General features: G+C 34.1%; 1 protein-coding gene across 2 annotated transcripts in view; it reads left to right on the plus strand.

Annotated features, from left to right (window-relative positions):
* Nucleotides 1-12,016, plus strand: part of KIFAP3 (kinesin associated protein 3) — a 150,670-nt gene extending 138,654 nt beyond the window's left edge. The window contains exons 20-21 of one of the 2 annotated variants that reach the window (XM_045797754.2): nucleotides 7,512-7,580; nucleotides 11,554-12,016. In XM_045797754.2, coding sequence (XP_045653710.1) covers nucleotides 7,512-7,557 — 46 coding nt within the window. In that variant the 3' untranslated portion in view covers nucleotides 7,558-7,580; nucleotides 11,554-12,016. The remainder of the gene's footprint in view (nucleotides 1-7,511; nucleotides 7,581-11,553) is intronic. The other variant, XM_045797745.2, reaches the window with a different exon arrangement.
* Nucleotides 12,017-12,334: the final 318 nt, after the last annotated feature.

Here is a 12,334-nt window from a genome sequence, read left to right on the forward strand (position 1 = left end):
TACGTGTAGGCATAAATCTCTATGAATTATGTAACAGCCCTATAAAAGCAAACAGAAAGCATGTGTAAGAAGCATGCCAGATATGATAGAGTATCTCTTAACTGTCTAGATTTTATGGCAGGAGCCAGAATTTCCTAAGTATTTTTAGGGAAGGCTCTATCATTTTCCTATGTCATAACAATAACAATGCCAAATACATAGGAGTCTCTGTACTGTTCTTGTAAGAGACTTGGAAGTATAATAATCTCAAGGCAGATGTTAAAAGGGATAGCCATTCTTATTTTACAAAAAAATTATGACAGTTACAGATATAGACTGCAACAAGTTATATCATTAGAAGCAGAAATCACATCCAGATATTCTGGTTTTGAGATCATTCCACCCCACTAACTTTAATAAAATTCAGGAGTTGTTGATAAGTTCATACTTAAGTTACTTTTGCTAATAAACATAATTTCCAATTCTTAAATTAAGGGAGAAAAAATGTCCACGTATGTCAGTAATAAAGAAAAAGAAGTATGCTGTTTTCTTATATTGCTTTAAAAATAACTTTAAAATATGGTAATAGGATTTAAGTCAGAAAGGTAATTGTTAGAATCATGTATTTATACATTCCAGTCTACACTGAATTTGCTTGGTATCATTGCAGCATATGCCCAAAGGGTGCTTGGCCCCATTCTGTGAAGATGATATAGAAATACCTTGTTTTGTCATCAGAAGACTACAGTCTGGTTGAACAGAGTGACTTCAGTCAGACCATATCTTGACAATCTAAAATTGGCCTTAGACATAAGTAGAAAATGAACTCGTTTTTGTTTTTGTTTTGCAGACCCATAATATAACAAATGTATTTTCAAGGACTAGAGAGCTTATGAAATTTAAGAGTAAAGATTTACGTTAGTATCTGTTCTTCTAGTGATAAATGCAATGTCGGCAGATTCTACAGTATACTGAGATTTTAAATGCTCTAGAGGACACTAAGTAACTACGAAATATTTATCTGACCTGTAGTGATTACTGAAATACTGAATTAGTGGCTGGAAGTATTTGTATAACACTGCCCAAAATAGATGTTTTAAAATATCATAATAATGTAAGGCAATGCCTTTTAGTTGTATATTTAGTATTATAAATATTATTTGGGATCAAATTTTCACAGTCATGCTTAGCTATTTAAAAATATGCCCTTTTAATTTATTTAAATATAGTTTCTATTATCCATACTTGTGCCTTCAATTTTAGAAAAATATCACTTGGTTTGATTTTAGGTACCAAAATAAGTCTTCACTTGTCAACCAGCATTTGATTTTTATTAGCCTAAAAATGATGGAGACAAATGAATAAGTAGACTATGACATAAATTGGAAACTTTACACTATAAGTTTCTTATATTTGATAAGATTTTTGAGATTGGTTTTTTTTTTTTTTGGTAACAAACACTTATCCACCTCTTATGTAAGATAGTAAAAGAAGGTGAAAGTTTTAAAACTATATCAAAATATCCTCAAACTGTACTATTTATTTAAGGATTTGGGAAACAAGGTTTTAACAGAAGCTTAAATGTTAATTTTTCATTTCTGAGAGAGTGGTATATAGAGTGCATGCTAGTTAGCCATATTTACTCTAATTGTGTCCATATGTTAGATTTCTGTCTGTTTCATAAAGAAAGATGGGGCATTGATACAGCCCATATTGCATAGTACTCATAATTTTAGATTCTCTTCCATCTCTTGAACTTGTTCATTTTGACAATACATTATCACCTAAAGATTCTGGATGGTGCTTAAATTACAGTACTGAGGGTCATTATTTAAATTTTTTGCTGGACTGAAAAGTTTTTAGTACTAGTATTAACTTTTGAATTATGTTCAAGGTCTTAGACTTTGCAGCATGTTTAGTTTCTTTTCATTTCTTATTAGTATTTTTCAGTACTTAATAGTCTCCTGCTTCCACCTCCAACAAGAACTTCTCTCTGTTCAACATCAGAAACATTTTCCTATTTGGCATGTGCTTTCTAGTTCCCCAAGCAGTATAAGCAAATTGGAAAGTTCAGCTGTCATTCTTGGAAGGTCATAGATCACACTAGCAGCCTGAGTAATCCAAGAGGTTTTAAGTATCATAGCATTTAGTTTAAAGTGAAATTTGCTCTGACAGGGCTGGCAGACCAATAGGAAAAAGAAATATTTGTGCTTGGAGAAGTGCATATGTAGAGACCAAGAGTATAACTGATGGCTGGAAGTGATTTCAGTCTAAAAAAACAAATCATTAAGAGAGTGCATAGGGGTAAAATACACAGTTCATATTTTAAAGAGTCTCAAAATGAACCAGCAACTAAGGTTAGCATTACATAGTAATTAGCTGTGGGGTTCAGGCTTTAACTCACTCAGTACCAGACAGTATGGCTAAACTATCACTGTGAAAACATTGCTACTTACGTTATATTCTCTACTTTAAGCCTACAGCAGTAATTTTTGTACCTTAAAAAACCAAGGTATTATGACAGATTATATAAATGTTGAACCAGTAACAGACAAACAATTATTCAAAGGAGGTGCTAATGACTCAGTTTATTGACCTAGGGGTTACTTAAGCAACTCAGGAAGTTCCCTTAACATTTGGTGGCATGAAATGAGGCATTGCTTGATATTATAGAACTGCCAATTTCAAGAAGTCCTTGCACTTAATTGAAGAAATGTAAGTTAAAGATGACTAGATGGTATACTTTCATTAAAAGATTATTATAGAAAGTTTGAGACCATTATAGGTTTGAGTAAATATCACTTGATAATCACATCTGACAGCTTCCATCAGGCACTATGGAGCATTTTTTCTGTTAATTGCTACAAATAAGGAAAAAGAAAATACCTTCTCATGGCTCCAATTATTTCTTTCAAGTCATTGTTCTCGTCAAGCAAGCCATTTCTGAGTCACAGGAATACTAGGCTGATATATTCTTTTCTTGAACATGCAGAGCAGAATAAGAGTAAGATGGAAAGGACTTCCAGCAAGATGGCAAAGTGAGCTGACTTAGAAGGGCCCCCCATATAGATATATAGAAAAGATGGATAAAATGTCACAAAAATGTATAATTCATGGCCAAATTCACAAAGAAATGTACCAAGTCTCACACACAAACCCAATAACCACGCACAAGAATACATTGGATTAGGTATAGGTTATATAGTATAGGAAAATGAAACTGAATTCCCTATATGAAGCCTGGAACTTCAGTGGGGCTGCCTTTTTTTCATCATTTGGAAAAAGGAATAGATGATCTTAATCCACCAGCCTGGAAAAGTGACCAAAACTTATCTTCTGCCCCAAGTCCCTAGGTTAGGAGAATAGTCATCCAAGGGAAAGAGAAACCACAAGCTTTCTCCGTATGCATGAGTAGGTTCAGAATTTACATTATTCATCTAACTCAGGGAACCCCAAATCAAGAAATTATCATTAAAATTGTTTCAGGACAGTGGAATCCCCGGGGTCTTGATATATTATAAACAAATACGGAATCTCTGTGTAGAAATATTTCCAAGTTCAAGGGCCAACAGACAGGCAAAAATAAATGAATAAATTTTAAAAACCTGAAGTTGAACACAATAAAAATTTGTAAAGCTCATGAAGAAAGGACTGTCATGAAGTTGCATTGTCAGGCACAACGGTAAGAGAGGGTGCCCAAGAACTAGAGTGAATAGGATTATCTCAATTACACTGTAAGATTTTTAAAAATAAAAAGGAATTTAGAAAATTAATGCAATGGTATAATTTGAAAAAGTGCCAACTATAATACCTCGACATAAAAATAAATAAATAAAATAGCCCCTGGAAATGGGTTAAACAACAGATTAAGATACATTGTAAGAGAAGTGTGAATTAAATGAAATTAAAGGAGCATCAGTGAAATGGAATTTCTTTACCATTTGGGATAAATCAGTGTCTATTTTACACATGCTTCTTCCATCATTACTACAAATTAGTTTTTATCTGAAGCATCTTAGTATAGTAACTAAATTGAAAGGATCTGTCCCCAAGGTGGTATATTTCCCCTTAGAACTGACAGATGTCTTTTAAAAAATTTTTTTAAATAAATTCCAGATGAATGCTTTAAATACAACCTCCCACTACTCATATCACTTGCCCTTGATTTTTGGGAAAATATTACTTGGTTTAATTTCACTAAAATGTGATTCTTTAAGATTCATTAGCCATTTAGTTTTATCATAATAAAAGGAAAATTGATACTCATGCATATAAAAGATTAAGAATAAAAACTGACAGCTAAATTTGATATATGTTGGTAAAGCTCATCAAAAGACTGCTTAATTGTGTTCATCTACTCAGTAATACAAAGGCTCGCGTTCAATAAGTAACACCCTTCAGCAACCTAAAATAAATATTTATTATGTACAAATTTATAGAAACAAGATGCTTTTGACAGGTTCAATGAAAATTTTAGAAGCTGTCGTATGGTAGTGGTACCTTAACATCCATGTGCATTGCATCTCTCCGTGTCCAAGATGATCAGCATCTTCTATCATTTTCATAGCCCTCACATTTATAAAAGGAGAACATTGACTGAGAAAGCAATGGAAACCACATTCTGTCAATGTTAAATATGCTGAGAGTTTAAATTTGATAAAACTTACCGGGGATGTACTGTATGGTGACTAACATAATATAATAAAAAATCATTAAAAAAAATTTTGATAAAACTTGCTTTAAAACTTTGGGAAAGTAAATGATACTCAGTGATAAGACAAGCTCTCCATCTAGTGGTTGGTTTATAAATTACAAGCATTTAGATATTGATTTAATTCATCTAATGTTAGGTATAATTTTATAAGCATTACCTCATTCTGTCTATACTTCTCTTGTTCCTATGTATAAGAATTTCAAGAAAATGTGTTCTCTTCTGCCAGAATAGTCCAGCCCTACCTATTGAACTCAAAGGCAAGCTACTTCTACAGTCTGATTTCATCTACAGGGAAAACCATAGCCTCTTAATTATTTGATGAAGCATATTCCCACAGTAAAGGGACAAAATTGTTTCATTCCAATTAACTATAAACTCAAATTTCAACCAGTTTTGAAATTCTTTCCTTTCATTCTCAAATGGTAGAAGTATAACTAAAACACCCTTTTCAAAAGAGAAAAGTTACCATTTTTGTCAGGAAAGGTAGCATGTTTGATTGTTATCTCTGCCATTGCGTCTGCAGGCTCTCGTTACCTCCATATGGACAGCTATAATATTCTCTTAAATGTTCCCTGTGCTTTTGTCTCTTAACACCCATAGTTACCGCAGTTATCTTGCTAAAACACAGAAGTAAATTGTCTCCTTTTTAAAAACCATTAGACAACGTTCCAAAAGTGTATAATTAGCATGGCATATGAAGAGCTTTCAAAATCTAGTCTTAACCTCCATTTCTAGCCTTATCTCCTGCCACTTGCTTTCATCGTAAACCTGACTTTAAGCATAACAAACCAGTTGCTGTTCTTCGGCGCCTCTTCTCTCTTGCTCAGGCTGCCACATTAGGAATTCTCTCTTCACCTGTGAAGTCCTACTTGCCTTTTAGATTCATCCATTCATACAATAAAATACTTTTTGAATGCCCACTCCATGATATAGCAATTAATAAAACAGTGACAGTCTTTATCCGTTTATAGTTTCATAGGAAATAAAGTAAAAAGATAAATAGATAAATATAGATATAGTCAGGAAGTGACAGATGCATTAAAATAAAAGTATTTTCGGGGTGCCTGGGTGTCACAGTCAGTTAAGTGTCCGACTCTTGGTTTCAGCTGGGGTCATGATCCTCAAGGTCGTGAGACTGAGCCCCACATTGGGCTCCGCGCTCAGGGCAGAGTCTCCTTGGGACTCTCTCTCCCTCTCCCTGTACCCCCCTCCCCGCCCCCGCTGCTCGCTTGCTTACTCTTTCTCAAATAAATAAATAAATCTCTTTTTTTGAAGTATTTTCTTTGAAGACTTTCTAGCACCCTAGATTCTTTTGTAACAATTTATACATACCTCTAATATACTCTCACCTTATATTAAATATCTGTTCCTCTTCTATTCTTCTGTAGCAAGTTATAAATGTACTAGGGTAATACAATATATTATCAGAATTTTGTTCCATGTTTAGTTGCCTCCAATCCATGGGCAAGGACCATGTCTTATTATTACCTTCCCAGTATCACATTTTTTTTTTAACATTGACTGTCAACACTATACTTAACACGTTGTAGGAACTCATGTACTATTTGGATGGATGGATGGATGGATGGATGGATGGATGGATGGATGGATGGATGGATACGAAGGATCACTGTTAACATTGCACTACTACAATTTCATATTACTAAATTTCTCATGACAAATTATACTTAAGCTGAAATTATTATGATAATTTATAATCTTAGGAAGATAAAAATACTGGTTTTGATTCTATGATCAATATATTGGAATAATTGATAAAAAGAATGAACTGTTCTAGAAAGCTTTTATAGGATCATTTCACGCAGCTCTGCAATATCCTGGAAAGCTTCCTCTGAAGAAAGCCTATGTTAAGTCCTTTCACTTGACAATCCAAAAAGAATTCCAGCCTTCAGTATTATCCTATGGATCACAAAGATAGGTAGTGAATGAGAATCACTACCCTCTATAAATATAAATATAAATATTGTCATAAAGGATTTTATTTTAGGGAGAGTAGAGTTCCTAAAGAAAGACCCAAACCAAAAAGATGAAATTCAACATGAAAATTTCAAGTGTGTCTTTGTGTATACACATACACGCAACGACACACACACACACACAGACATTCAATGTGAGCCATTTGTGGTGGACTCCTTTAAAAATTTAAGATCAATGCATTTTTAGCCTATGTTATTAGAGAGTCAGAAACAGGGTCTCATTATGTTCTGTGCTGGTTTCAGACCACGTAGTAAGTACAGTATCACATTATTTTCACTTCTTCATTTTAAGGTAAACATTGAAAAATATCAAAGTTATTTTAGAGAGCAAATGAGATGGTAGACATTCTAGAGGCCATGTCATGAGGATTGATTAAATAGAAGTTGTGAAATAGCCTTAATAGTAAAGAAGAATTCTGTTTCTTTTGTGGTTCCAGAGGGTAATTCTAAACTAATAGGTTTCAGATCAAGATAAAGAACTTTCTATTTGTTTGGCCCATAAATGGAATGAACTGCCTTGTGCGCATTCCCATTTATGGAGCTATTCTGCAAAGAATTCGATAGACTCAGTCAAGGATGTTGTGAATGTAAGTGTAGTCTAGATTACTTCTAAAGATGTTTGCAAGTCAGAGATCCTGTGAATCTATAAGAGAACTTGGCTTGAATTTACTTTCTATTTATTTTTTTTGTACCATCCTCTAATATATTCATTATTTGCTCTGCATTCATTTCGCTGACTTGGGAATTTCAAAGAAGATAAAGACTTGTGTTGCTTTTACCTAATTTTAATAAAATAATGATAATACTTTTCACTTATGCAGCACTTTTCATCCAAGGATTTCAAAGTGCTTTACAAATATGCACTAATTAAGCCTCACAAACAGCTAGAGGTAGGTGATTTTCTTCCCTCTCTACAGGAATGTCAACTCTGGCACCGAAGTCCAGTAAGAGCCTCAGAGCGCCTAGGTTTCTTTACTGGCTGCCATCCCCCTTGTAATGTGCTGCATGTGAAGTATCACTTGTTATGCCTGGATTTGGTTTTTTCCTCTCTCTGAATTATTGCAAGTTTAGAAATACAATGAATGCTGTTAAAAATTTGTTTGAAGCCTTGTCACTATTACAGAAAATTCTGTCTCCTGCTTGCTGAATGCTAATTAGATTTCTAAGTGTTTGTTTAAAGATAAATCTAGATGTGGTTTTATATTTGTTGTTGAATTTTAAATATAAATTTTTTATTCATGAAGAATTTGTCATTTTCCTTTCTAGATACCCCCAAATCACTGTTCTTGGGGCATAAAACTTAGTAGCGGACGGATTTGGGGGCCTTACCTTTCCTGGTTGTCTTTTCACAACAAACAGGAACCATTTTCTCTGAACTAGAAATTTTTTTTTAAGAAGAGATTGCATTTTGTTATTTTTGCTAATTTAAAGGTACAAAATGATATGTAGACATTGAGGATAATGATTAAATGACACTACATAGTCCTATTTTTTAAAAGTGGTCTAGTAGTGGTATATTCTGATCTAGAGGGACACACCCTTTTTGGTAGATTAGGAGTACCAGGAAGAAAATATGTACATATAGAGACACACATACAGTGTTAGATTAAATTCCAGTATAAATAGCCAAATATACAAACTCTCATCTGAAAGAGAACGGTTACATATGGCAAGAGCAGGAGTAGCAGATCCACAGCTCAGTTTCCCTGGGTTCTTGGGGTTCCTAGTGAGGGCACGCCCGTGCCTTTGTGCCATGTACTCTAAGTCCTTAACGGATCAGGAAAGCACAATTTTTGCTGCCACACTTCCCTTTTATAGTCACGGTTTCTATCCCCTTCTAGAACTTACATAAAGAATCTATCTGCTCCTGTTTAAAGGAAAACTTACTATTAGGCTCTCCTCATTTTGAATCAGATTCAACATTAACAAGGCTATATCTTTATTCCAAGGGAGAAAGTACAAGTGTCCACATATCCCAAAAAGAATATCTATCCGCAGGTTTCAACATCCTGAAAACTCCCAATTTCCCCTCTACATTAGAACCAAATGAGATTCAAGAATCAAGCTGTTCTTTTTCATGCTGAGTTTTATCTGAAAGATATTAATTGTGTATATATAGCTGATCTTTCACAATACAAAAGGACCTAGGACTTATGTCAAAGTACCATCTAAACTGGTCATAATGTTTCAGACATTCTTTAAACGGCAAAGAATCTCTGATATATGATGGATAATTACAGAAAAATTCATTTTAAGAGTTTCTAATTTTTCTCCTTAAAATTTTTTCCCAAATGATAGCTACGGAAGTTCAGAAAATTTGGCCTGAACACGCAGATGTCTCTGGGTGAACTGTTGGCTGCATAAACAGAACTTTATTACAGTAAACTTGCAGGCTCAGAAACTCAAACTCATCAGTGTTCAAGGTTCAGTCTTACTTTAACTGATCTGGGGTGCAAATTCTTAACCATCAATGTGACAAATTAAAAAAAAAACAGCTGAATATTCATTTGTCAGTTTACATCAGGCAGATTGGATAATGTCTAAGTTTATTCTTTACCTTGTTGTGAAGCCACACAGGAATACGATAATTGGAAATTTGCCTATGGGTCATAGAAATAAAATACAGTTTTGCAGTTTGAATATATAATGACCTCAGACTCTCAGAACCTTTTTTAAGGCCTAATCCTCAATGAGGACAAGCCTGCCAAAAAGGTCCGCAGTTCCTGATAGTGTTGTAGGTCACCCCAGGGAATTGCTTGGGTGGCGGGAGCATCTTGTTCTGTGCCAGCATGGCTGACAGTCTCCCTTCTGAGGATTCTCTTCTTTTAGGCAAAACTGCAGTACTATTGCTATACGAGTTCCTCTGTAAGGTGTTATGTTTTTAAGGTGCCTTTGCATATTTCTTTACTGATCTACTCTGTTCCTCTTGCTCCCAAGTTCCTGAAAACCTCTAGATTGAGAAACAAAGGCAAAATTAATTTGAGTTTAACCTAAGTCTCCTGCTATTCAGCCTCAGAAGAGATGGGAAAATAAGCAGTGTCCAAAGGCAGGCAATAAGTAGATGAAAAAGGAAAGAGTTGAAACCCCTAAGCTATACAACCAACTTTTACATAATGGAAAGTTGTTTGGTTACGTGAATATTTGTTAGCCTTAGTGCTTCAGGACAAAAACGTCAACGGCCAACTTTTCCTCTAATTTTAACCTGATACAGGTGTGTCTGAGTTCATGCGCTGTGTTACTTTCTGAAACCTCTTTAAAGTTGCCTCTCGGGCGACGTTTCCCTTCATCATAAAATTAAAATTTCTTCCCAGGAGACCAGAGTAGGAAGGACATGCCTATATTTTGCCACTTAAAAATAAAATTCAGACTTTAAAATTTCAACCAACTTTTGGGAATTATAGACACAGTTTTTTATTTAGAAGGAGCCCAAAAAGTTTTTCCTCAGGATCACTCACTAACAAGTGCTAACGTAAATCTTATATCTCAGAAAATCCATTTCCCTGAGCAGCGGGTTCCTGTGAATAATATGCCCTGTGTGTATTATAGTTCTTTACATTTAGTGTTTAGTCCTATCTCAGTACACGCGGCACACAAATTATTTAAAACCTTAACATTCTATTGTGTTTTAACTTAATCTCATTTTGAGTTGTGAGAGGAAGTTAGTGCCTATATGAATACATTTTTAATCATACTGAGATTTGGCTGATAAAGAATCTTTCCATCTAGTATAGTCTCAAATCTTAAAACATTTAAATCTATATATTTTTTTCAAAGTTTATGTTTCTACATTATAAATCGTTTCCTTTGATTGGACATAAGCTCACTAGCATTCACTGCATGAGCGATGCATGAGCATGTCATAGCTGCCATCTTTGCCTGGCAAAAAAACCCTATTGTCATTTCGCTAAGTGTTGGATAATTCTCTGATCCTTAAAAAGCGCTTTGGAGAACAGATTTTCTTTTAAATTTATTAATAAATGAAAGAATAATTAAATTTTAATGTAGCAAAGTTTATTCATACTTCAAATATTTTTGTAGCTCTGAAAGTTATCTTTAGGCTTCTGTTATTTCCATAGAATAAACGGAAACAAAATTAATAATTATCTTGCTGTCATTCAAAAGAAACACGTATGATTTATTTTTTTTTTCATTGAGGAGTCAGTTTGCAGATCAAATCTGGCTAGCTTAAATATTGTAAAATTCCTTGTCTTGTTCTTTCAGTTTAGGCTTGTTGTATGATTTGGCCCTAAGCGAAAGTGTACTGCTAAAATTCAAAAGCATGTCCTTATTAATAATACTATATCTTCATATGTTAAAACGATCTTATTTTAAATAACAAAACTCATTTTGCTACAGTTTTAGTTTTATCATTCCCTAGCAGTGTATTACTGATACTTGCTAGCACATAAAATCTTCTCATATTCTTGCATAAAAGCCGTATATGAACTTAATTTGTTAAAACTTTTCTGATCTGTCCTCCTCTTTGTCTTGAATAGTACCTAGTGACAGAGGTTTCCAACATTTTTAATACATTGTTAGAAGTAAATATACACATATTTGTGGCTGTACTAATTAATATTATATGTATATATAACGTATATGTATATTTGTGTAATTTCATATATATACACATATATGCATATATATATATATATATATATATATATATATATATATATATATATACACACACACACACACACACACACAGACACACAAAAAAAAGGCCTAATGATAGCCACATAAGTCACTTTTGCTGCTAGGAAGAGAATCTTGGAGCTATAACATTCCCAGCCTCCTCTTGGCCTGCATTGTGAATGTGTGATGAACAATATAACTTACCATTCCTTTTTCCCTTTTCAGCCTTGGAATGGATGGCTTTGGCCAACCAGTTGGCATTCTTGGACGCCCTGCCACAGCTTATGGATTCCGCCCCGATGAACCTTACTACTATGGCTATGGATCTCGATAAAGTCATACCTTTCCATGTGTCCTGTCAGCTTAGAAGAAATCTGTGTGGGTTGGGTTAACTTTGAATCTTGGCTAATAATGCATGTTGATATTATTGCAGGTCTGTGGGTTGTTTTTTTTTTTATGTTTCCATGTTGTTAGCTACAAATTAACTCTGATCCCTCTGTCCTCTGTTAAGTATGTTGATGTTTGACACTGTTCACCACATCTTGATGCTGAGTAACATTTCCCATGTTATTCAAAGATACACAAAAGTACATGCTGAAAAGCAACCAGACTGGAAAACAACACTACATTATGTACATTAAGTGACTAATTTAATTTCTATTAAAAAGAAGGATAAAGTACAAATGAAGTAGCGAAAGTCATGTGTTTCTATTTAATGTGTTTCATTAAGAGTTTCATGCTTATATAGCGTGCATATGAATTTTCTCTTTCCCTGCCCTTTTTCCCCCTTGTGAACTCTTGAGTATTTCATGTGATGTGTGCTACTTTAAAATTTATAAAAAGAGTTTCACCTTTTTTTCCCCCATGCCATCTGCCTTTTCTGGGTTGCTTTCCCAAAGTTAACTAGGAGTTTTCAATTAACAGTGGAACATATGCCATAGATTATATTACATATGCGTAGAGTCTCTTCAGCAATTTGAATTCTTGTCTTTCTGATTTTAAGGTA

The sequence above is a fragment of the Ursus americanus genome, chromosome 2 (assembly GCF_024610735.1).
Source record: "Ursus americanus isolate L20-20 chromosome 2, mUrsAme1.1.p, whole genome shotgun sequence".
Lineage (NCBI taxonomy): Eukaryota > Metazoa > Chordata > Mammalia > Carnivora > Ursidae > Ursus > Ursus americanus.